The following is a 26,587-nucleotide window of genomic DNA, read 5'->3' as shown; positions in this document are numbered from 1 at the left end:
GGGCTAGATAATTTTTTAAAATTCCTTTTTTCCACCACACACCTCATCAGCATGAGATCCAGTTTGCTCAGTCCTGACTGGTGCTTTTTGATCTGTTGGCCACTTTCCCGGCATCCTGAATCTCACTGGGAGAACGCCCTATTCACATGTGACTAACTGAAATCAGGCTTATCCTGTGTCTTGACAGGATCACCGCTTGAGGTGGTTTGTCTGGGGACAAAAGTAATGTTGTCTTTTTCAATGGATTAACATTTGAAAGGCCAGAGGTCAGAAGGGAGACCACCTGCACCATTAACCCTTCATGCAGAAGTAGACCGTAGTTGTACCTGTTACTTTTCGGCATTTGTGAGAGTTTCTGCTTTTTAATTTATATCTTTTAAAGCAAATAAAATATTCTCACGCTTCAGTTATTTCCTCATATTGTTACATGGCTTTGTAACCTCACCTGGCCCATTTGGTGAGAATGGTACACCTCTGCAGTTTTTAATGCATGATGAATATCCTTGTTGCAGAAAGGCTACTGAAGTTGCCCACGCCAAGTATTGTGAAAATGAGCACAGATTTAGAATGAAGCATTGTTTGAAGAGAAAGTCAGCAAGGCAGGCAGATGGTTAGATTTGGAAAAGTCTTGAGGTTTTATTAATTTTGGGGTGGGATGACAGCTTTTACATGCGATCTCATCTCCACATTAAAATGAAATCCTACAACTAAATCCTTTGTCCCTGTTCTTCAGCCAAATAGTATTCTGTTTTTTAACTCCAAATTTAAAACAAAAACCTGACACAGAAAAGCATGGGAATGTATGAAAGCCTGCATGCGAGTCATTTTTTTTTCCCAGTTTTCTGAAGTGTTGGGGGTTTTTTTTGTAACCTGTACTCAGCAGGAGCAGATCGAGAGCTGCAAACAGTTCGTCAGATGATGATTGACTTCTTACAGAACCATTCCCAAGAGCTGAGACCACCTGCTTGCCCACCACTGGATCCAGTTTCGTAAGTTCCTTGTTTAAAATACAGCTGGTGAAAACTTACTGTGTTAATTAAATAAAATGTAGAAGGTCCTATTAAAGATGAAGTTCTTTTTCTTGTTATCAGTTCTGCTACGAGATTGTGAAAGGAAATTCCGTCAGTAACAGTGGGTGTATTGCATTCTACCTGTGCTAAATAGCTTTTCTTTTCTTAAAAGGTCCAGTGATGTTACTTCTCTCTTCGACAAGAACAGCCATCATTATACTGCCATTGTGTTTGAAAGTAACAACTCCTACGTTGGACGAGAGGTAATGTATGACTTATGAATGACATAATGAATATGAATGAATGTTACAATAACACAGCTGAATTTCATGTTATTTAGCCAAGCAACAAAATTTTCTGATTATAGGACTGAATTAAAGGGTCATAAAGGGCAGGTCATGCATATTTGAGATATCACATAGTCAAGGGATTATATAGGGCAGTTGTATTTAGTCACACAGAGAAACTTGCTTACAAATGAACGTAATGTTGTGTTAACTTCTCCCATTCATGTTTTAGTGGAAGATTAATTTATCAATTTCATTGTTAGCACAATTCTTTTTTCTTTCAAGATTTGGAAGATACAACAAAAATACTGTCAGATTGTGTTATTGTTTTGTTACTGCTAGAGAACTGTTCATAATATTTGTTCTTCTGGGCAGCTTTTGTGATTTCAACTGTTTATAATAATCTAAATTCTCTGGTTCTCTTTGTTCAAGTATAGGTTTTAGGAAATTGCATTCTAAATTAAGATGATAGCATAAAACTGTTTTCACAGCTCTGAGGCACTGAGGAAGTGGAAGTCCTTGGTTTTTTGCTTCCCCCACCCCCCCAATAAAATATTTGATTTGGCATCATTTCACCACCTAATGAGCCTGCTGTTAGCTTAGACAACTGTTACTTTTCTCTTCCTGCCAAGATCTAGGATAAGTAAAGAAAATAAATTGCATAATTATCTAGGCATAATCTGTGTAGAAACATCCAATGTCTGTGAAATGTTTCTAATTAGATTTGATGCTGAGATGGCTCAGTTGCATAAGTGGAGGAGAGTGTGCTGCCAAAAGCGAGAATCACTTTGAGAAGCAGGCTGCTTCCAGACATTTGTTTTTTGGAAGCTGCTGTGTTAATACAAGTGGGCATTACTGAAGAGAAGAAATGTGATGATTATAAAGGTCTTCAGCTTTTTATCACACTCGCTTTAATTTTATTAGAAAAAATATTTGCTGATGTTACGTAGTATTTTAGCTTTATAGAATAGTTTAGTGAAATAGAAAATAACGCTGTTTTCAAGTTTACAGTATAAGACAATATGGACAAACCTAATAGAAGTCACAACAGCTGAAGAAAGGAAGGCCATGTGTTTATCACTGATGAAAGGAAGGGTCTCTTAAATTACAAGTTTGAAAGGGAGGGGAAATGTAGCAAAGATAATATTCACCTGAAAGGGAAAAGTATAGTGGAAGCTGTGAAACTAATAGGAAGAAGATACAGAAGAGGCAGAGAGGGGTAAAAGTAAAAGAATGACAAGTAGAAATGTAAGAAGAGTTGGAAGCATGGGTGGTTTTGCAGGTAAGAATGGAACATTTGAAATGGTAGTATAGGAGCATAGGCTAACAGAAGGATGTGAGGAGTGTGGTCATTAGAGTGGCAAAAGAGGATGCCTTTAGCAGTGGGATCTTGAAGAATTTAAGAGGGGAAGAAATAAGTATTTAAGCTTTTTTTTAAAGGGCAAATTTTCATTACTTACAATTGAGTCATCATATTTGTAGGTGCAGCTTTGGCTGTAGTTGGCAAAGAATTTTGATAGTTGAGTCCTGGCAAATCTTTGAGGCGTCCTGATGTTACCACCCTCTTCTGCCTCCTCCACCCTTCGCTGAATTTTACACCTTGCAAAGAATTTTATGCCCACTCCCAGCTGCTCTAGTGCAAAAGCCCAGCATCAGGTTTAAACAGCTGATGAAGATTGGTTTGAGCTAAGATGCTGGACTGTGAACTGGAACTGTTGAGGTATAGGCGCCTATTCCTACCTGAAAATTTGCCTTTAGACTCTTACATATATAACATGAAACATAAACCTGTTGGTGCCTGTGGACTATCCTCTGGGCTTTTTTTGAGGTTTATGAGGACATTTTATCATTCACTCTCACGTTTTCTTCAGATGTTAGACTTCAAAGGGAAAAGGTCAGGATAGACCAAGAAAAAAAATGGAAGATGGGAGTAAATAATTTCCAGAGAAGAGTAAATCTTCTTTAACTGAAATTGTCAGTGTCCACAGAATACTCGTAGATCTACTTCCTTGGTGAACAGCTTAATGATACCCTTAAAGGATGATGCACTTCACCTATTTATGTGTCTTGTCCTGCATGATTGGATAGTCCTTGAACAATGTATAATTCATGTCATCTTTTCATTATCCAGGTTATCTTAGACTTGATCCAGTATGAAAACATCGTTGTAAAGAGAGCGTTGAATTTTGATAAGCCTTTTCTTGAGAAACTTGGTATTACCTCGGTCCCTTCATGCTATCTGATGCATCCAAATGGGTCCCATGGATTAATTAACATGTAAGTAGTTATCTGTCTGAGGAACATGGGGAGGTTCACTTAAGCTATAAAAACAGTTTCCATAGCTTCCTTTCATACAAAGTAAGTTATTCTATAACCTTCTTTTGCATATACGTATAATGACATTGTGTCCTGGCGTGTAATCAGTACATTGTACTAACTGAAGTTGTGTGTTCCATTTCTTTGTGTTTGAAAATTGCCTGTCTTAAACACTCTCTAGCAATTATTAAATCATGTAGTGGTCTTGTTTACTCTTTGTGAGTGCTAATAAACAGGCATGGGTTATGCCGGTGGAAGTTAGATTTCATCATATAGTAGGGAAGATTAACCAAAATGGTGTGGTGGCTAATTATAACCCTTGTGGTGTTTGAGTACAATATCAGGCTCATACCGCTGACAAAACTCACTTGTTAAGTAGATGATTTGAAGTAGTGTTTCTAACTGGAAATAAAAGCTCTAAGCCAGTGTTTGTTATATGGAGTTTGATATGCTGAGAGCAATGAGCTGGTTGTTCTTAACAAACCATTTAATATTGTTACCTCTATTTTTTTAATAAGAGACCTAATATTACTTTTGCTTACCACTTGCCTATTTATAGCTTTAACTTATTACTGTGATACTTCTGAAAGGAAAACACTTGGGAATAAAAGTGGAAAAAAAATTAATGAAGCATCACAGTTCTTAAAAAAACTTGCTTCTAAGTCACAATATGTTCCATGTGAATGTTGCCTGTGTAAGGCGAACTGACATTTTGAGGAACATGATACGTCCTTATTTTGAATGGAATTTCAAACCACTAATCCAAATGATTGTTATTGCTATTCCTAAATTGAACGTTATTTCATTTGACTTTGTATCAAAACATAACATGTTGCACTACGACTGTAAAACGTAAAACAAAGTGAGTATCTTATTTTAGAAATATGCTAATTTGCTTTGGATATTCACTTAGTCTGAGAGTAAAAGTAATCTTTACTTTGTCCATTTATATGCAGTTTGAAGCCTCTACGGTCTTTCTTTTCTTCATATTTAAAGTCACTGCCAGGTGTAAGAAAAAAACTTCTTTTGCCACTTCAGCTACCTGTTCAAGAAAACAGAGAGGAGAGTACAGAAATCAAGGTGTGGAAAGAGTTCGATAAGTAAGTGATACCTTTGATTTTCAGATCAATGCTTGGTTATAAAAATTTGCTTGCAGTCTTCTCTTGCCATGTGGGAAGCTGTGCTGTAATTTATTATAAAATCCTAGTGCCGTTCAAAATTTTACTTCATTCCATCCCAGGCGATGCACCTTGAGTTGAATAGGTTGGTCACTACTGGACAATCTGCATTCTTCTGCCGAGTAAAATTAAAGGCGTTCATGTTAATACTGGAGAAATTATGGCATCGAAGCTGAAAGCAATACTTTCAGCCGTTGCTTCAACTTCATCCATTTCTCAGTACATCCAGGTAACACTTGTGAATTAGTTCAATTCCAGCATCAAGGTTACAACGTCTTTTCGATTGTGAGCAGTGTTTCAAACAATTCAGAGGTGAAGTTATTGAGGGCTGCCGGTATTTGTTTTTTAGCAGCAAGCATCTGCACTGCTGTGGAGGGAATGTTTTTCTCCAAAAGTATCGCTAAATACTTAATTGACTTAAAAATACCAAGGACTCATCGCCCATTACCTGAAGTATATAGATCACTGATTTGAATTGTTGGAAAACTTCAGCAAGTAATCTGTGTCCCTGAAAAAATAAATAGTAAAATAACAAGCTGTAACATTTCTGTAGAAAACAAGAATTCTCTGTGTGTATAATAGTGAAGCAGTACCCACTAAAAAGTGCTTGTCAAATGCAAGTATAATAGAAAATACTAAAGTCACTGTAGAAGATGTTTATCATACAAAATCCGGTAAAGTTTATCTTCACCCTCTTTCCCTCTTTGTCTGTTTGAGAGAAGGATGCAAAGGCTTTGCAGAGGGATAATCCCTCAGCATCTTTAGATGGAAAAGATGTAGGACTGAATGCTTTCATTTTGTACTTATTTTCCTTTCGTGGGCACTATTAGTGTCATCTTCTTTCAATGACTATTATAAAATATTTTATATGAAACATTCTGTTATCAAAACAACTTAGTTGAATTGAGCTACTTTCCAGCAAGACAAAATCTTGTTGATGTGAATCTCAAGTCCAAGTCTCTTCTAAATAGGATTCTTTGGGGAACCTCATGCATTCCCATGGATGCCTCTTTATTTAAGAAACTTGAAGCAGAATTTTGCTGTTCTTTTAAATTTAAGTGAGTATGTTATTAATTAAGTAGAGAAATTCAGAGTAAGTCTGTAGTTTGAGTTGTTAGGAATATAGATTATTCTATATTTTAATATGTTATTTCCTGCATGTTATTTAAGAGGCTGGGCCAGCCAGTTTCTTGAATGATTGTTCTTTTAATTCTATTTGGTTTTAGGAGTAATAGTGCTATTGAACTCTTACAAGAAGTGTTTAACTCTATTAACTGTGTGAACTTCTGTTTGTTTGCTTACATTGCTCTGTATCATGCTGTCTGGAGTTTGTACTCTGAAGGCATTGAAAGATAGGGTGTTTTACTTGATGTATTTGTACTTTGTAAAGTGTTTTTGTTGTTATGAAAATATTTGGTTGTGAGAAGGAACTCTTAAAATCTTTGATTTGCTTTACGTGTTTTACTTGTACCTGTCATAAGGTACCTAATTCTGTCTTAAGAGCTGGTGTGATTAAAATTGACTGTTAAACTTGTATGCAAAGAACCTACAGTAAAACTGCTGCATTTGGGAGAGGATTTCTAGATTCAGTCCTTTCCAACATAGACCTTTTTCAGTCTTGTTTGCACTCCTGCTCTGTGTATAATCTAGTTTTGTTCAACAAAAGTCTCCCTTTTTTCATAGCATGTCATTTTTCTATTTGTGGTCAAGCCTGAAGAGAAGCTATAATTTCTTTACACTAGCTATTTCCTTGCTGACAACGTCAGGGTTATAATTTCACTGCAAGGTAAAGCTGGCTGGGAGGCAAAAAGTTTAGTCAAATATAAAAGAAATTCTTGTGTGCAGTTATGCTTCATTTGTCTAAACTCTGAACAAAATGACATAAAATTACTCTTTTAAGAGAGTACAGTGAAACTCATTGAACTTGACATTCACCGTATCGAGCACCTGAAGTAACTGCTGTGTCTTCCCATACTGGTGTAGGATATACTGCAATCACTACGGAGTGGCAAATGTTGAGGTTTTAATGACACCTACTATATATCAATTTTACCTTCATGACTGGTGAGAAAATGAGCGAAAGAAACCTGCCACTTTATAACATTATATATGTGTGTTTCAGATCTAAGCTGTACATGGCTGACCTTGAATCGGGATTGCATTACCTGCTCAGGGTAGAGCTTGCTACGCACAAGACACTTGAGGGAGCTGAGCTAAAGACTTTCAAGGATTTTGTTACCGTCTCTGCCAAGGTATACGCTTCTAGTCTTTGATTATTTGTAAGAATAAAGTGACTCTAACATAAAATTTATTATGTGACATAAGTCTCTCAAAATGTCTTTCAGAATGTTTAAATATATGCTTCCTCACTAGCTTAAAAAATAGTTTTGTGGGTTTCTTTAAATGTTATTTTTGAGTTATTGTATGCTGTTCTGACATACTTATAGGGTTGAAGTGCATTTTAATTTAATCTTGGAGGGCTCGAAATTAAATAAAGAATAAGTAGTCTGCAGCATATTGAACAAACACACTAAATATAGTCCATTTATCAGATTTTCAGGATAAGTAGCTATTGTAACTGAGTGGGACTAAAAACACCTTTGTTTTTCATTCTTGACTATTGGATTTCGTTGGTGCATACTTGACAAATGGTGTTCTATTTAGAGATATTAGTAACTTCTGTCTAAATTTTGAATATAATTTAGGTATTGAATTTAATTAATTATTTCAAAATAATTGAGGTATTGAATGTAATTGAGTATTTAAAAAATAGATGCTTACATATTACGTTTGAGTGAAGGGACAGTGTATGTAATATAATGTGATATGACTTGAAAAAAAATTGAAATAATTTAACTTTATAATGTCAGCCTACTGAAATGACCAATGTCTCTTTATATTTACTTACTGAGCAGCTAACACTTTGTTTTATTTTAAAGAAAGTGAATCAGTATCTGTTTAAGGGAATAATAAGGCCTATATGAACCATTTCCAAATATCTGTATTTATCTGAAAATCAGACAGACAGTTTCCTGCCCCCCCGCGGCCATCAGAGGTCAGAAATCTCTAGCTGGCCTCATTTCTTTAAGAAAGTGTAGTGGTAATCTTTCCATCATATTATCCCTAAAACATCCTCTGTTCTTCCTGATGGCTCCTGGCCAGCCGATGTCATTTGCTTCCCTGGCTATTAGTGCATAAATGGGGAATGCTCTCTCTTAGTTGCATGCTCATCTCCGGGCTGCCGTTGTACAAGCGGGGAGTGCTGTCCTTTATTTGCATTCTCTTGTTGTGTAACACTTTCCTCGTAGTTCTCATTCATGAATCTCAGGTGTTTCCATTAGGAAACTTTTTATACTATCCTCCTGTGTAACAGCATTTATAGTGATGATAAATCCTAAGTCACAGAGGTCTCTGGTTCCCTGCTTGGGGAATTTTTGTTGTTGTAGAATTAGGGTTTTTTTGCAATCAGTGCAGAAGTCCATTGTTTTTTGAATCCTCAATAAGACTGATACCTACCTGAGATACTGTGCAACTATTGTCTTTTAGATAGTAATGCGTGATATTCTGGGGCTCCTACAGGAGTAAATGTAACTATAGTATGCCACCAGTAGTTCAGAGGTGTGCTGGTTTTTTACAGACTATTTAAGAGTCGTCTTTGAACCCAAACAATGCACAGGGTCCCTTGTGTTAGATACAATACAGACAACAAAAGGGAGTTCCTGCCCATTAGATTTGCATGGTATCAAGTAAGCGGTCTATGCATTAGAGATATTCTTGATAGTTGGACAACAGCTGCAGAATGACTAGCATATGTATAGCATGCCCTGTCATAAATTGCTTTATGTATTTAATGTAGCAGATACAGGGAATTTACTTCCCCATCCGTTGAAATTCTGCTCCCTCCGGAAGGGTACTTAGAGAATGGTATGCATACTCTACTTAATTCTATAGTAATTACAACTATCACTAAAGTAAAATACCATTTCCAGTGTAAAATAATGGCATTACCTCTGATTTACAGTTCCTCACGCTCATCTGCCAGACTCTGACTTCTTTAAGTTGCAAGTTAAGGAAATCACTATTTCCAAATCACTTTGGAAATCACTATGACACATATGAAAAGGAAAATGCTCTTCTAGATAACCATCGTCATCTACATTTACAGAAGTCTGAACAAATATTTTATAAGAACTAATTTTTGTGATTAATCTTCTAAGAGTGAGAAGGGATTTCAGCCTCTCTGATTCACTTAGGTTTTATGCTCCTTTCTGAGCTATACGCTGAGCTGAATTACCTTAATGCGAAATTCCGCGTAATCTGTCAAAAGTTGTTCTGTAGCATTTCTGCCTGCTGTTGAGTAGCTTCATTTTACTGGTTAACGTTTTGTGCATGCAACCGGTTAAATTTTGTAAGCAAAAGTTAGTGTGAGATGGCTTTTTATTGAAAGCAGAGCAAGTAATTAATTTGCTCATAACAAAAGAAAATCTGAAGCATTTTAAAGGCAGGAACAATGCGTTTAGATAAAGATGAAAGTGTCTTGCTACTAATGAGATTTGTGCTTTAAAATATGGGTATTTTCTTCTTTTTTTTTTTTCTCAGCTTTTTCCTGGCCGTCAGCCTGTGGTAAAGTTGTTAGAGACCTTGCAAGAGTGGCTGGTGAGCCTTCCATTAGACAAAATCCCTTATGATGCTATCCTAGATCTGGTCAACAACAAAATGCGGGTAAGCTGTTGCTAGTATCCAGCATAAAATACAGCATTAGTAAAGGATAAGATTCTGTATAAATCTAAGACATCGCTTACTGATGGTCCCTCGGTCATAATGGAGTTATAAGAAGGTTAAAATGAAAATAAAGTGAAATCATTACCAGAAAAAAAATCCACATGAAGGAATTGAAATGAGAGAATTGAAATACAGAATCCTGTCTCAGTTTTATAATGAGCAGGCAGTCGCTAACATATACATATTCCCTAATGTCAGCTTCAAATGATGCAAGATTCCCAGCGGATATTTTTGAGTTGCCTTTGCTTGCTATGCCTGCTATCAGCAGGACTCTCTTGAAGGTCAGAGTTTAAGTGATGGGAAATTTACCCACTGAAATGGGCGTTATTCCTGAAGAGTTTCCCCAAATACTCTTTAATTTCCTGGCACAGTAAAGGCCTTGCTGGGAATCCCATCTCACTTTGGTAATGCAAAGCCCTGTGATAGGGTCATCTTTGTACAGAAGTTAATGTGAGTCTTTCTTCCCATGAAATGGGATTGCTATCTGGAATTTGGAAACCTCCTGTGTGTTTTAGGAAGCAGAGAGAGAAGTCTCAGAAACTAAAATCTTGCACTGGATTTTAGGTATAATGAATAAGTAGTGGTTTTGTTTTAAGAAGAAATAATACTGAATTCTACATCTTAGCCTGTTAAGACTTTACCACTGTAAGTCATGTAGATCTTGCTGAGTAATACGGAATTTTTAACATGCCCGGGGAAACTGTAGCTCTTAGTTTACAGTAGTATTTGTGTGTGTTGTGTTTGTACTGTGCTTAAAAAAAACTTTACAAGTTAAGCTACTTAATGTATTCTGTCAGACTGATTAGACATTTGTGATGTGCATTTTAGTAGGTTTGACATCAGTAACTGTACATTGTGTGTCATGTAATATGTCTGCAAGAGGGATGAGTTTTATAATGGTGCATCAGAGTATCTCCGACTTAAGGATTGTTCTATGTTTAAAATTTGTTTGCCTTAAGCATGAATTCATTGGCAACAAGTGCAGAGAGGGTCATTTACTATTTGTTGTCCTTGGATCACCTCAATTTCAAGGTAGGATCAACTGTGGCTGCTGTTATGTTCAGTAGTGAATTTAGGTCCCAGAGCTGTGTGTATCTTAAATACTATTTTTTTTTTTTTTTTTTTTTTCCCCCCTCCCAGATTTCTGGGATATTTCTCACTAAGAAAGTTCAGTGGGTCGGATGTCAGGGCAGCAGACCAGAGCTGAGAGGTTACACCTGTTCCCTTTGGAAGCTGTTTCATATCCTAACTGTTCAAGCTGCGCTGCGACCAAAAGCTTTGATAAGTACAGGTAAGCAGCAGTTATGTGAGACACTTAAAGGACGAGACAAATATCTGCAGCAGTTCTGCTATGCAATGGAAAAAGTAACAGATTAGAGCAAATTTTTTTGTGTGTAAATACTCAACTAATTGGTGGAGGACGGTGGCTTTCGAGGCTTAGCTTTCAGGTTTGTACCAGCAGGGGTCAGAGCATAGCTTTACTGCAGCGGGAAGGCTTTGAAAGCAAGCCTGTCGATTTGTCCTTGCTTAGAAATGTGGTAAATGAAGTACGTGAGCAATAAAGCAGAAAAAGGAGAGAATTTCAAACAAAGAAATTTTTAACTACCTGAAAAGGGATGAAGATTGTTCAGGTTACCTGAGGTTGCACTGCTAATTTAATTTGAGAAGAATGAGATTTAACCATACAGTTTAGTAGCTATAAAAGAGGTACAACCATTAGCCAATCCTTCTGTAATGTTATTTCTTAAATACTGAATGTTATGACTGTTTGGGGTTTTTTTTCAGCTGAATGTACCTAGTGTCCATTAATCTGTGCAGTGATGTACTGCTTTGCAAGCACTCTGTAAAATTGCTTATTTTTAGACTTGCAGCATCTTGTGAAGCAGAGTGTTAATATTCTGGTGATGATTCCTATTTAAGAAATGTGCTGGAGACATAATCTATTTTCCTCACAGAATGGAAATAGAATTACTAATGCTAAAATACTGGCCTTTGTATGTTTTTATTCTTGCCAGGACAGCGCTTTGTTTGGTTATAGTTCCATTTAGTTTTCATTTAAACCTTTTTAATGTCTTTTCCAAGGAATATAAGAATGCTAGATGGAATGTTAGATCGCAAAACTCAGAAATTTGCAATTTGTCAGTTGCTGATTATATGTTTAAAAAAAAATTATTTTATTATTTCTAATTATGGATACATACATTTGTCCAGCATTACTTGCAATCGCGGTGAAAATCTCTCAATTCTTAATATTGAATCTCCTGCAGAATAGGGATTTTTTTGGGTAGCTGATCATCCTGTTGTTGATTTCTGTTTCTCTCTTTGTTTTGTTTTGTCTTTTGTTTGTTACTCACGGGACAGTAGGGTTGAATCCCTTTAATTTAGTACTGTGCTCTGCCTGGTGAGTTTGGGGTTTTTTGTACTGGATGAGCTCTTCAACAGGATCATGCATAAGTTAAATTTCCTTTTTTGTCCCAATTGCCAAAAGTGTTCTCATTAAAAGTAAAAATGTTCTTAATATTTAACTGTACAAAATGTGCGCTAGATGGAATGTTAGATCACAAAACTCAGAAATTTGCAATTTGTCAGTTGCTGATTATGTTAAAAAAATAGCTATAAAAGAGGTACAACCATTAGCCAATCCTTCTGTAATGTTATTTCTTAAATACTGAATGTTATGACTGTTTGGGGTTTTTTTTCAGCTGAATGTACCTAGTGTCCATTAATCTGTGCAGTGATGTACTGCTTTGCAAGCACTCTGTAAAATTGCTTATTTTTAGACTTGCAGCATCTTGTGAAGCAGAGTGTTAATATTCTGGTGATGATTCCTATTTAAGAAATGTGCTGGAGACATAATCTATTTTCCTCACAGAATGGAAATAGAATTACTAATGCTAAAATACTGGCCTTTGTATGTTTTTATTCTTGCCAGGACAGCGCTTTGTTTGGTTATAGTTCCATTTAGTTTTCATTTAAACCTTTTTAATGTCTTTTCCAAGGAATATAAGAATGCTAGATGGAATGTTAGATCGCAAAACTCAGAAATTTGCAATTTGTCAGTTGCTGATTATATGTTTAAAAAAAAATTATTTTATTATTTCTAATTATGGATACATACATTTGTCCAGCATTACTTGCAATCGCGGTGAAAATCTCTCAATTCTTAATATTGAATCTCCTGCAGAATAGGGATTTTTTTGGGTAGCTGATCATCCTGTTGTTGATTTCTGTTTCTCTCTTTGTTTTGTTTTGTCTTTTGTTTGTTACTCACGGGACAGTAGGGTTGAATCCCTTTAATTTAGTACTGTGCTCTGCCTGGTGAGTTTGGGGTTTTTTGTACTGGATGAGCTCTTCAACAGGATCATGCATAAGTTAAATTTCCTTTTTTGTCCCAATTGCCAAAAGTGTTCTCATTAAAAGTAAAAATGTTCTTAATATTTAACTGTACAAAATGGCATCTTAAATTGCTCTCATGTTTCAAGCATGAGCTGTAGTCAGTCTGAAGTTAAAAATACGTTGTAGAACCTGAAAACTCTTTGGCACACTTAACCATCAATTTAAATCGGGACAGATATGTGATGATCACTTCTTATGGTGAAAGAATTGGGTCAGTCTGAGACTGTCGGATTATGTCTTGGGAGGTTTTCCTCTCCTTATTGCTTGTTTAAATCCCATCTACTAAAAAGCATGATGTACTCCCTAATCCTTCCCACCACAGGTAGGGTTTTATGGTTCTTGTCCACTTTAAAGATTAGGGTTACCCTGAATTGCAGTAGTTTGGGAGGAAAGAGAAAAGGAGGATTACACGATGATACATGGCAGATGTTAACAGAAGATTCATCTCTGGGCTGATAAAAGAAAAACAAACAAAATGAGCCATTTTGCAATTGTTTGTTTTCTTTTTACAGCAGCTGTGTTTTTCTTGATAGTTTCCTCTACTTGCAGAGTCTGGCAGTCAGTGCGGACTTGCTGTGGCTTTCTTGATACAATGTTTTTATTGGTTTATATTTGACACCTTTTAATGTTGAACAGTGTAATTTGAACCTGCGGTGGGGTCAGCCTAAGGGAATCCAAAGGAACTCTGAACAGAACTGCTCACATCCGAGGATGTATAAAATTATTGTAGAAATCTAGTCCTGAGCACGCTTAATTATATGAAATGTGGTTTTAGGAACTAGGAACTATTGGTGTGAATAAGACAGGCTTGTGGATTTTATAAAAAAAAATTATCTGGATTCTTTTTAATCTGTTGCTGAATTTGAAAGACCTCCCCACAAAATGAAATTTCAAGAGCGTAACTTTACGCAGGAGAACAGATATAATTGAATTTGTGTATGAATCTCTGTTCCTCCATAAAGAGGTTATTTGCTAGTAGTTACTTTTGTTGTGTTTGTTGTTGTTTTTTTCTAAATATATATTTTAGTATACATGATAAAACTGTTTTGCCTGAAATTCGTTTCAACTTTCCAGAATTATTTTTCAGCCTTTCTTTTAATACTGTAATTTAATCTGCTTTAATCTCATAGCTTTTATTTATACATGCCTATTCAATCACAGATATTGAATGTCTGAGTAGAGATTGTTTGCTTTTTATGATTTCTTTTTGGCTTTAAAGACTTTTTTTTTTTGCTGCCATGTTTAAGAATATAATGTTGTTGTTCTAAATAAAGGTGTTTGTGACAGTCTTCATGCATTTCTTATACACATAACAGGTAAGTACTCATAGTTTTGAATAGGTTTTGTTGAGGATTTTTTTTTTCCCAAAACCAATGCATGTAGGGAGGGCATATGTGCTACCAAACTGTTTGTTATTCACTACCAGAATAGGACAGTGAGCAAAGCACCGTAACCCTTTCTACAGAACCTACAAAACCTGCATTGTAAATTACTCGTGGTAGAGGTGTTCAACTGCGGGAGTCGGTAATTTGATCAATCTGCATCATAAAATGTGTTTTGTTTGACAAGTGTATGCTCGTGGTAACGTATAGTACATTTGTAAATACATTCTGGCATAATTTACTAGGTCAATTAAGCATGAATCAGAAGATCTGTGAGACAGAGATGAAACCATTAGGATTTCAACGAATTATGTCAGGTTTTCAAGCCACTTATAGATGTAGGGACTACCTGCTGTCACAATAAAGGCCTAGGACAAAGTTCTCAATCTGTAAAGACCTTAGTTTACTTCTGAATAAAATAATGATTCTTTTGCATTATCTTTAGTGTAAAAATGTAAATGTTACAGAAAGAATAATGTGTTTGTATTTATTCTAGGAGGAATTCCTGGGTTACTTTTGAAAGTTCAAATGTGGCTAAGTAGCTATTACGTTATGCATTCACTTTTGCATTATCTTTAGTGTAAAAATGTAAATGTTACAGAAAGAATAATGTGTTTGTATTTATTCTAGGAGGAATTCCTGGGTTACTTTTGAAAGTTCAAATGTGGCTAAGTAGCTATTACGTGTATGCATTCAGTGCCTGCCAAGAAATCTGTGGAATTAATAACTGTAGTGAGATTCTGGTATTTTGTAATACCTCAGAGTTATGGAGTAACAAACGGGTATCACAGGCACCTTGTGAAATACTTAATCAGAGGGTTTTTGACTCTTGGTTTTTCAGTAGCAAGGTCACCATAACTTTAGTGCCTGAGCATAAATGTAATGGTGAATGCATAACATAAATATTCATTTAGTGATTGGGCAAGATATAGGAGAAAGTCTCTACTTCTAGAAGAATTATGTGAAGTCTAGACAGCGTGGACTTCGCATGTTTTAACAATTTCAAAATTTATCCTGATAATGGGCTGCTGAAAAAAAAAATTAATGTCTGATTTTCATTCAGTTCCCCCCTCAAATTGCAAGATATTCTTTGAAAGGAGAAATTTCACTGTGAAGAACACTTGACCTTTAACTCTTATTTTAATGTGTTGTTCAGGGTAACTTTGAACACAGTTGTATAGACTAAATGTGTTAGTATGTATTGTTATAAATAGCTACTTTGCATTTTTAATAACACTATCACTCACCTAGCATTTTTTGAACCTTAGTGTGTTTGAAATAATTCCCTTGTACTTGTGTCTGATATCCAAGACAACCTTTCAAAACAGCATGTTTTGAAACATACTGTTTGAGATCACTTGAAACTCTTCGTTATTTATTGCCAAATAATTTGGTTTCTAAATGTCTCACCTCAACTACTTAGTGACAATATTATATATGTATTTTGTTGGGGAGGATATTTCTTCTAAAAACTGTGTGAAGCTTTTAATCCCTCTAGTATCTTTGTGACTTACTGAGGTATAGGTTCTGTACGATGGCACATGCGCTATGGATATCTTTAAATTATAAAAGTGGCTAGTTTCTTATCTCTAAAGTGGAGGTGTAAATTTGCATGGAACAAGAAGGCAGCAGCATTTCCTTTCCTTTTCTCACGGTTCGCTTTTATGTACATTAAAGTGCCTATGTTGGAGCTACGTTTGTCCAGATGGTGCTAAATACATCTATCATCTGTCTTCCTAGGTCTTGAAGACAGTCCCCAAACAGTACTTCAGATCATGCGGAGATACATTCACCACTTTTTTGGATGCAGGGCTTGTGCTCAGCATTTTGAAGAAATGGCTAAAGAGTCCATGGATTCCGTTAAAACCTTAGACGAGGCTGTTCTCTGGCTCTGGGAGAAACACAACATAGTGAATAACAGGCTCGCAGGTACGGAAGACCTTGCTTAGGAAAACCCACCAAAGGTAGCTGTGTCTGAAAGACAAGGCTGTGGCATTTTATACAATGATGTGGTTTGTATTTGAACAGAGAGATATGCAGATTAGGCTCCGTAATGAATTTAGAAGCAACAGTAATGGTTGTTCCAGCTTGACGTTCCTTTATTAAATACTGACTTCAAAAGGTCGCAGGTACGGAAGACCTTGCTTAGGAAAACCCACCAAAGGTAGCTGTGTCTGAAAGACAAGGCTGTGGCATTTTATACAATGATGTGGTTTGTATTTGAACAGAGAGATATGCAGATTAGGCTCCGTAATGAATTTAGAAGCAACAGTAATGGTTGTTCCAGCTTGATGTTCCTTTATTAAATACTGACTTCAAAAGACAAACTCCACATTTACGTTGGTGTACAAGGGGTACTTGTGTATAGAGCAAAACCTAGAGCATCCCAATCAACTGTAACTCTAAAGACCCAACACACTAACCTTTGCGTGAGTGAGAAATGCACACTCGAGATACACTGTCCTCCAGGAACATAGTTATCTGTTATGATATATAGTGAAAACACATCATCATTTTCAAAGATACCGTTTGTTCTGAGATTTCACCTGTTGCTTGATGAGAGGATCTTTCTGCAGCACAAATCAAAGCCTTTTCAAAAAGGAGCAATACAGTTCAGCTACTTATCAGTGGATAAAAAATAATTAAATTTCTTTCTGTAACAGTTTAAATAGATGTTAAAACCTGTCTTCATTTTGTTCTGGAGAGATGCTGTATAGAAAATGATGATAATTGAATGGGAGACTTTCTCAGGATAAAAGAGCCTAAACTATTAGCAGATCAGCAACTGAATAAAATAAAATTACTGTATGAAGAAAATCTGTTCCCCTGCTAGATTGCTGTTTTCAGTTAGACTAAAAGTACCGTTAAAATACTGGTTGTATTTAATCCGTTCTGTTATGGGGATATCAAGTAACTAAAGCACTAAAGAAAATTGGTTTCTCTTTCCACTTAATCCCTGTCTGCTGTTACGGATCTGTGTAATGTAGCATTAGTTACAATTTAAATATGCTATACTGTGTTTATGTTATGGTTATTCTGAATTCCCAAGATTTATGAAGTATTAAATACTGTTGTGAGCATAAACAGTTTGTCTCCTTTCTCCAAGGAGAAAAAAGTAAATGATGAGTTATTAAATAAAAACATCCCCTAATGTTTGTTACTGTTGCCAGGTTGCACACAGGAAAAAAAGTCGTCTTGTTAACTTGAAGTTGCTAAGTAGTGGAGCAATATACTTATTTAGAACATTAAGTTATTGGAAAAACTCGCATGGATATTGATTTAGATGATGCAACAGCCGGCTAAAATACCCTTTGAGTAAGAAGTATAAACATACTGGAATAAATAATAATATTAAATTATGCTTTTTAAGTTTACTAAAATTTCTCTTTGGGACAGTGACTTATTTTAATTCCTAAAAGCTGCATCTGTATTTCTGGTAATATATATAGCTTTCAGTGAGAAATAATGTTTGACTGGTCAATGAAAACACCTTGGCGCAGCCTTCAAGTGTGGTCATGAGATCGTTGTATATGGCTTTGCCCTATTTAATTCTTTCCTGTTGCTTTAGAATGTACAGAATTTATAGCGTTCTTCTTTTTGGCAGGAAAACATGAAGTACGGCAGGTTTTCTGTTTGTAATCTTACCATAAGATGTTTTGTTTCTACTTTCGCTACTGAAACAAATTGATTACTGAGTGATCTTTATTTAAAGATACCTGAAATGCAAACTTGCTCTCTTACTTCTAAATATCAAGGAGACAAATATTTTTAAGCATTCTCTGAATCCCTAAACAAGATTTTGCTCAAAATCATGGGGAAGTTTCCTGCCTTTAAAAAGGATTAAAATAATAACAAAATAAGAATCTATTTATTTCTGAAATATTTTAAGCATTAGTGTACTATTAACAATCAGATAAATAAATTACCTTTTTTACCAGGTAGAGATTTTTGTTCTAAAAATGATCTCCATCCACATTTTAAAATGTTATTTTTTTTAGAGCAAAGTGCAACACTAACTACAGCGTTCAGCTCTTTGCCATCAAGGCAGAAAGGTGGCCAGAGCTATGAGCAACTGAAATGTTAAAATTGGATCTAGTTCAAGACAGCGTTATATGTTTAAATGCTAAAAAGCAAGCTGAGAAATACATCTTCAATATGATAATGGTTTTTAAAGTGCTGAAAATAGTTCGCTACAGTAATAATGCAAGCTATGAAAAAGCAAGCTTAGGATGGAATGGTTCACGATATAGAAACATGAAAATATCTGCAAGTCTTTGGCCTTGAAACTGCTTGCTGCAAACCAGGCTTCAGGATTAAAGAGTATTGAGTGCAAAAGAGCAGTTTGTTTTGAACCATAATTCAAGTTTTAACCCCTGAAAGCCCCAGATGGTGGTGTTTTCACGCCTTCTAAAAACATAGCAGTTGTAGTATCTCATTCTATTAGAATTTGAACACTACAGCTTTTACCGAGACGAAAGGAAAATAATTATGATTGAGTGTTTGTATTTTGAAGGAAGATGCAATACTTTGGAACATAATTGATGCATCCATAAGGAAACTTAGGAATTTCCAAATTTATTCATGATCGTCTTCAGTTTAATACAAACGTTATTGTGCTGTGGGCTTTTTTTTGCCAACCTCGCTATTCATAAGTGGAAAATACTCTCTGTGGTTTCCAGTGAAGTGTCGGATGGTTCAGCTTTCCTTTTGAAGGAAGATGCAATACTTTGGAACATAATTGATGCATCCATAAGGAAACTTAGGAATTTCCAAATTTATTCATGATCGTCTTCAGTTTAATACAAACGTTATTGTGCTGTGGGCTTTTTTTTGCCAACCTCGCTATTCATAAGTGGAAAATACTCTCTGTGGTTTCCAGTGAAGTGTCGGATGGTTCAGCTTTCCTAGCATTCACTTCAGTTTGTTTTGAACCATAATTCAAGTTTTAACCCCTGAAAGCCCCAGATGGTGGTGTTTTCACGCCTTCTAAAAACATAGCAGTTGTAGTATCTCATTCTATTAGAATTTGAACACTACAGCTTTTACCGAGACGAAAGGAAAATAATTATGATTGAGTGTTTGTATTTTGAAGGAAGATGCAATACTTTGGAACATAATTGATGCATCCATAAGGAAACTTAGGAATTTCCAAATTTATTCATGATCGTCTTCAGTTTAATACAAACGTTATTGTGCTGTGGGCTTTTTTTTGCCAACCTCGCTATTCATAAGTGGAAAATACTCTCTGTGGTTTCCAGTGAAGTGTCGGATGGTTCAGCTTTCCTAGTTCATTCACTTCTGATATTTTTTTTTCTCCTCCCAATTAGGTGATTTGACTGAAGATCCAAAATTTCCCAAAGTTCAGTGGCCACCTCCAGACATTTGTCCTGCATGTCATGAAGAAATTAAAGGATTACACAGCTGGAATGAAGCCCAAGTTCTACAGTTCATGAAGGATCACTATAACAGTGAAAATATTCTATATAAATACGCTGAAAGCCAGACTGACTCCAGTGAAACTGAGCAGGGAGATACAAGGGAGGTGAAAGACAAAAGCCTACTGAAGAAACCAAGTGGAAACAGAGAAAATAAGAGCCAGGATAAAGAAAACATACTAGATTCAGAATCTAAGGCGTTAGATAAGCTCATAGCGAATCATGGACCTGTCAAAGGTAGCGGTAAAAGCGCAGTTGGATCAGCTAACCTTAAAGAGACGAAGCAGGCCGTGTCTTTCTTGGGGATTGGATTTTCAAACATAGACATGAGTCTGTGTGTCATACTGTATGTCGCCTCATCCTTATTTTTAATGATAATGTACTTTTTTTTCCGAATGAGATCTAAACGGTGGAAGGTGAAGTATTATCGGTCATCTGTATAGAAGTTTAAATCAGAAACAAAGTTTTCATTGTATGTGGCTGTTCAGTACCAGATACAGCTTTAATATTTATGATCAGGGATTTTATATACAGTATTCCTTGTCTAAAACCCCTTTCTTCCCAAGTCATTTCACAAGTGTTCTTGCTTAATATACGGAGCTCGCTGTAAGAACTCTAATCTTTAACTGAGGCACATAGTGCTATCATAAAATGTCCACTGAAGTAAGCATTGCATTTTTTCAGTTAAGATTTTTCCATGACTTACCACCTACATCCTTTACTCATTTTCAGAGTAAACATGACATTATGCAATCAACTGTGCCTGGGTTTAGAAGGAAATTGGATATTGTTTTGTGTACTTCAAGGCAGTTTTTTTTTAATTTATCCAGAGCTGATTTTACCTACCAGAGTCCTGAACAGTTATGCTGTTACCTTGGCCGCTTCATTTGGAGAACCAAGAATTCTGATTTTTTTTCAGGAAACAAGAGTTCTATTCTGATTAAATTGATTCTAAACCTATGTGACTTTCTTAAATGTTATTTACATTGCATATTTGAAGTAGAAAGCATTAAGTGTTCAAATAAGTCTTCCATTCTCCCGTGTGTTCCAGCCAAGGATGTGTATGTCTCTGCTAGGATGAGAGTTTTGGGGCAGTTTGTATCTCAATAAGCAGCCTGATTCTGATTGCTAATGCTGTCGTCTATTTTAATGGAGTTCAGATGTAAGCAAGGACAGACTCGGACCCGGTGCTTTACTCGCTCCTCTATTGGATGTGTTGATGGAGCATTAGATAACTCGCCTCACTCATTTATGGAACAGAAAAGTAGCTGAGTAATTACTGTCTTATCCAGATGGAAGCCAATTCTGATGAACCCCAGTAAAGGGAAACAGTGTTTTTAGTGAAGGACCGTGGGATTTGCATCATCATGCCAGAACAAATTTACAGACCTGGAAATACTAAGTTTCTTACGATGTTGGGTAACTCTGTCACAATATAATAATTTTTCTTCTTGTAAGGTGGGGTAAACACTTTGCTTGGTATTTCCAGTTCTGAGCTCGCAGAGAGTATCACCTGCTAGCTGTAAAGTCGTCTGTACAGGACTTAAAAGAACAGCCCATTTCCCTTGCCCTTCTGCTGGAGTGCTCCTCCGTTTGGGTCAACAAGGGTTTAACTAACAGTTAAGTCCGAGAGCTGCTCCCTTCTGGGATGTGGCAGCGATTGGGAATATGGCAGTTGCCTTTGCAGGTCTGTCTGGGGTCCTGGCTGGCAGCAATTAGAAGAAACCATGAAAACAGTTATAAAATTACCATTCGGAATAGGAGTTCCTTGCTGATCCTAGCTGTGGGGGATAATTCACGTCCTGGATAGTGAAGTTTATAATCCTATCCAATGTAATTGAGCATGTTCTAGTTATCCATTACCTAATCTTTAGTTAATCCTAATAGGTTTTGGCCTCAATGTTTTCTTGTGGCGGTGAGTTCTACAGATTAATTATGTTATATAAAAAGGCTTTTCCTTTCAATTCTACATTTGCAACTTTTAATTTAATTGAATGTTCGCTAGCTCTTCTGTTACGCGAGAAGGAATGAATAGTCCCTGGCCAATTCATTGTACTTACGCTGTTAGTGTGTCCTCCTCTTATTTCCATCATAAGCCCTAGCATAAAAAGTTTAAAGCCTAGCAACAAGAATGGTCTAAAAGCACAAACACTCAACAGGGGTATTTTTTTCCTCAATCAAATCTTGTTTGTTCACAAAATCAAACATTTCTGACGCGAGTTTCTGCAGCTTCCAATTGGAATAACAAAATTAAGCTTCAAAGATTTACTGTCCCTTGTTCCTTAAGTTTATCAAAATAACATACACATAAAGTAAACCTTCTGTGGCTATTGTAAACATCTGTCAGAGGAAAAAATCTCCATTCACATGGCGCTGCTAGTCTGAAGCACATGAAGAGGCGCGTTACCCGGGGTTTTCTCAGGCCATCTTCACCGTTTGTTGTCTGCACCCGATGGCTCTTGCTCCAACGTGAGAAACTCGACGCCGTGCTCTCTCCGTGAAGCTGGAGGCCAGCTCCTGCCTCCTGCCACCCGCCGCCTCCCCGGAGCCGAGCGCCGCTGGGAGCACCTGCGGACAGCTGCTTCTGCCCGTGGTCTAACATGGAAACTTCTCTCTTTAATTTAATCGCTAAGTCTGCGACATTGAGTCAGTCTGTGCTTTTTAAGGACCCTCGCTGTTCAGGAGTGCTGGCACAAGGAGCCATCGTGGGTCTCTCTTTTCTTTAGCAACTTGTAAGAGTCCCTATAATTATAGTACCTGGGCTTGAACATTAAAACAACTCGTAAGTAACTAGAAAGAGAGTGAACCAGCAGCGGAAGGTGGCCCAGGCTGGCTCGTCGGTGCCGCTTGCTTTGTGCCGGAATCCAGCGAGAGGTCCCAGGAGGAGGTTAGTTAAGAGGAAGGCCCAGGGTTTCCAAATTTAGTTTTGAAAATCGGGCAACTTTTAAGTGACCTAATCTGGGGAGATGCGGATATCAGCCACGAAGCAAGGACACTTAGCTTCTCAAAAAAACCCCACCCAGACACCAAAAAACCAAAACGGCAGCATAGCGAGTACTGGATCCGAAAGACGTGACCGGTTTCTGTGGGACTATTGAATTTCCTGCCGTCGGTTTTGTCGCACATTTTGAAGTTGAAAATGGGTCATTACTGCTGCTGTTTAGAACTCTGCCGAATATATAGACCTGCGTTTGTTATCTTTGACTCATTCTGCTTATTTTCATCTGCATATGAAAACAAAAGGCTGTGAAGGTTTGTAGGGATGATTTTGCCATTAAAACAGCAGCACATGTGGTTTTGGAATAAGGTTTGGGTTTGGTTTTGCTACACACCGTTAGCTGCCACGTCGCTGTGACCCTGCTGGAAAAAAAAAAAAAACCCCCCCGCCACTCAAACTTCCACTGGGTGGGTTTTTTTGTTTCTTAAGAGTGTAAAAGCATGAAATTAGGGTGTTGGTTATCCGCGTTGGTGCTCTAACTCTGTTGCCAGCTCACTGGCTAAGGCTTTCACTTTAATTGCTAGTAGTGAACTCACCCGGAAAAGTTTTCTTGACTTTGAATTCGGTTGTGTAAATCTTGGTTTACTTATTTTCTGTCTTTATAATGCCAAATTATGTCCTTTTATGTACTCTGTAAAGATATATTATGTCTGCTGGGGAGTGTGTGATGCTGCTTTGCCGTGGTGCATTGTCGGTGGGTGAGTTACAAGAAAGTGTTTCCTTTTTAGAAATTGCCTCAAACCACCATCCCCTCAGTCCTGGGTTTTATTTGTGTTTCGTGTTGTACCACGGAAGTTTCTGCAATGCCACTTTCATTTGTGGACTGGTGGCAGTCATTTCCGAGAAGGATTTCTTGGCCCTCTGTAACTCCTGGAGCCGCCTTTGCTCTTCAGATCTTTTTAACGAGGAAATATTAAACCTGCATAGAAAATAAAAGTACTGTGGAATGTGCCAGGAGAGAGAGAAAAGCTGCAAGCGCTGAAGAAACCTAATGAAGTTATTCCTGAGAACTCTTAATTTTTAATTGCCAGCAGTGTATCCATCCTGCTGTTCCTGCTCAGAACTGGATGGGAACTGCCATCTTAACTAAAGGTCCAGGGTGTATTGTCTAGGTCTGTGCATTGCATACGAGGTGTTGAAAATAGTGAATGTACCATTTCAGTAATTTAAATGTTTTATTTATTTTAATTGAGTAACTTGGCATTCTCAAGTCTATTCTGTTTTGGTTTGTTTGGTTTTTTACTCAGTCTCATACCTCTCTAGGAAGGAAAAGTGACCGTTTTGTACTAAATTGTAAAGAAATGTGCTTGTTTAAAATAAATTGCAAACATTTGGGCAGAGTGGTGCGTTTTGGCTTTTTACTTGTATTTTCAAGTTCTTTTTAGCTAAACTGTATTGCAAGGATAGCTTGTATACGTGTCCATTTCAAACCATATTGGTCACTTTGAAAAGTACCAGGAACAGGTAAACTTCTACTCCGTTTCTTTCACTGTTACCCTGTAACTTTACAAAATATCAGTGAACGTTTGCAGGAGTGGTGGAAAAAGTGTCAGTTTCTGACCAATTATTTGCACATTACACACACACACAGATCTTCCTTTCCCTTAAACCTGAACATCTCCTCTTCGGCCGGGATGGTGCTAACCTCCACTGGGTGCTTCTGAATCTTTCTGCAGCTTCTGCTGCCATCGGCAGTGCCACTGAGGAGGTGGGGTGGGTGACTCGTTAAAAATACTGATTTATCTACCTGCAGAAGTACTCCAAGATATTTTTAGAAATCGGTAAGATTTCTAAACCTGTAGATGAGGTTCTCGGAAGTTTGGCACTGCAACCCACGTCTCCAGGGAAATGTGCGTTTCCTTACTGGCCTGTGACCTTGCCTGGAAAACAGCAATGTTCCCCTGGGGAACCGAACGTATGGGCTCGTCGCCTGAACGTCCCGAGGGCAAACGCAGACGTTGTCCCTGCTGGGGCCGGGTTGGGAGCGCCCCGTCCTTACCACCCAAAGTTAACACGGCTGCTGCCTCGTTTTAAAGAGGCGCTAAGGGTTGTCCTGGGAACTTGCTGCGTGATCTGATGCTCTGTTGTCAGGGTGGGGGGGACAAGGGCTGTCGTACACAAACTGGCACAAGTTCCCTGGAAGGAAGGAAGGACAGTGCAGCCTTTGGGTCTGTCCACAGGAGGGAACGGGGAGAGGAATATGTTTAAGCCCAGACTTCTCAGGGGCTGCTAAGTGATCTTCTGAACCCGGGGAAGAGGGAGAAAAACAGGAATAAAGACATGGTTGGGGGGGGGGCGGTTTAATGGTGACAGAATCACAATGAGGAAGACTACAGGCAGGGTCTGATGCCTGCTACAACCCGAGCAGGAGGGCACAAGAGCGAGCGTAGTGCAGAGATCATCCGAAGGGGCTTTTGTGGAAACCTGCCGAGATGGTGCCACAGCGTGAGCGACTCGTGGGGCTGAAAACATGAGGCTGCGCAGGGGTGGCACGTGCCGTTGGTGGTCCTGAGCGGGACATCGGCCACTGCCCTCCGCCCTGCACAGCCACAGCTGCCAGGACCCTGCCCCGTGCCTCGTGCGCTGGGGAACAGCCACCACCACACACGCACTTTCTTAAACTGCTTCCTTAGAGGATCAGACTAAAAATCCACTTATAAAACCGAGCTTAAAAGAGTCCGTGTGAGTCATCATCTGCCCCCCCCAGAAGCTGTTCATGGCCCTGGGGAGGGTCAAGGGGCCCCAGCGCAGCCAGTGCTGGCGGTACCCAGCAGGACTTGCCGTGGTACCCAGGATTACTCCAGCACGGTACTAGTGATGCTCCACCAGTGCTCTACCCGTACCCCAGCTGTACTCCAGCCTGGCACTTCTAGGTACTTTAGTTGGGGAATCCCAGATTCTGGTCCCCAAAATGTCTCCCTGCATTATTTTCCAACCCTACGGGTCTGAGCCGTCCCCCAGGCTGGGACCTGTCCCCCGGCCAGGTGAACCATCTGAGGGGACAGTCCTGACCCAACCGTCAGCCCCTGCAGCCCTGCACCGTGCAGGACCTGGAGCAGGCAGGAGGGCAGCCTGGTGCCCAGGGGTGCTCGCTAGCGGTGCGGGGCCAATGCGGGTGCCACGAGGTTGGGGCCCTCGGGGGCTCGGCACTGGGCCCACTCCCCGGCTGCCCCCACGGGCGGGCGAAAGTCCCCGTGCTGCCGTCCGGCAGGAACATATGTGTGTTTGGAGGCTCCCGCCCCTAAGCTGCTTTTATTAATTTGTAATCCCCTGCGAGCAGGAGGTAAAGGGATTCGGGGGATTAACGGGCTCACAGTAACAACCACAATTATCAGCTCCGGCTGCCTGGGGCAAGCGGTGCACACACGCACGGGGCTGTCCACCCTGGCGCAGACACACACAAGCACACAGACACGTGCCCACACCCCCCTGCACACGCACCAACGCCTCTGCACACGCAGACACAGAAGCACCCATGGAATAGAGCACAAGCACACAGGTACGGACACAGGCTCACCTGTGTGCACGCGTGCACTCACAGAAACCTGCACGCCCCTACATGCACACCCATGTGGATACGCAGGCTGGCACACACCTCCCTTGCACGCACAAGCGCACACACACAAACCGTGTACGAACAAGCGCACACCCATGCACGCACACCCAGCACACGCAGCCCCGCGCGTGCACGCCCCTGCACCCCTATGTGCACACACGTGCTCCTGCACGCACACCCACACGCACCCGCGTGCACATGCAAATACCCACATGGACACACACACGTCCATGTCCCGCCCCGCCCT

At 38.6% G+C, this 26,587-nt stretch overlaps 2 protein-coding genes across 2 annotated transcripts in view; both read left to right on the top strand.

The window, feature by feature from the left end:
* QSOX2 (quiescin sulfhydryl oxidase 2) overlaps positions 1–24,121 on the top strand; it is a 35,485-nt gene extending 11,364 nt beyond the window's left edge. Inside the window, exons 5-13 of the mRNA XM_009280659.2 lie at positions 884–989; positions 1,183–1,273; positions 3,429–3,574; positions 4,570–4,713; positions 6,914–7,043; positions 9,391–9,513; positions 10,714–10,864; positions 16,092–16,280; positions 19,679–24,121. Of these exons, the coding sequence (XP_009278934.1) occupies positions 884–989; positions 1,183–1,273; positions 3,429–3,574; positions 4,570–4,713; positions 6,914–7,043; positions 9,391–9,513; positions 10,714–10,864; positions 16,092–16,280; positions 19,679–20,229 (1,631 nt within the window). The 3' untranslated portion in view covers positions 20,230–24,121. The remainder of the gene's footprint in view (positions 1–883; positions 990–1,182; positions 1,274–3,428; positions 3,575–4,569; positions 4,714–6,913; positions 7,044–9,390; positions 9,514–10,713; positions 10,865–16,091; positions 16,281–19,678) is intronic.
* LHX3 (LIM homeobox 3) overlaps positions 22,239–26,587 on the top strand; it is a 14,444-nt gene continuing 10,095 nt past the window's right edge. Inside the window, 1 exon segment of the mRNA XM_009280658.1 lies at positions 22,239–22,255. Coding sequence (XP_009278933.1) covers positions 22,239–22,255 — 17 coding nt within the window.

This window comes from Aptenodytes forsteri, unplaced genomic scaffold (genome assembly GCF_000699145.1).
Source record: "Aptenodytes forsteri isolate BGI_AS27 unplaced genomic scaffold, ASM69914v1 Scaffold68, whole genome shotgun sequence".
In the NCBI taxonomy this organism is placed as follows: Eukaryota; Metazoa; Chordata; class Aves; order Sphenisciformes; family Spheniscidae; genus Aptenodytes; species Aptenodytes forsteri.
This window is presented reverse-complemented; position numbering and strand designations above follow the sequence as displayed.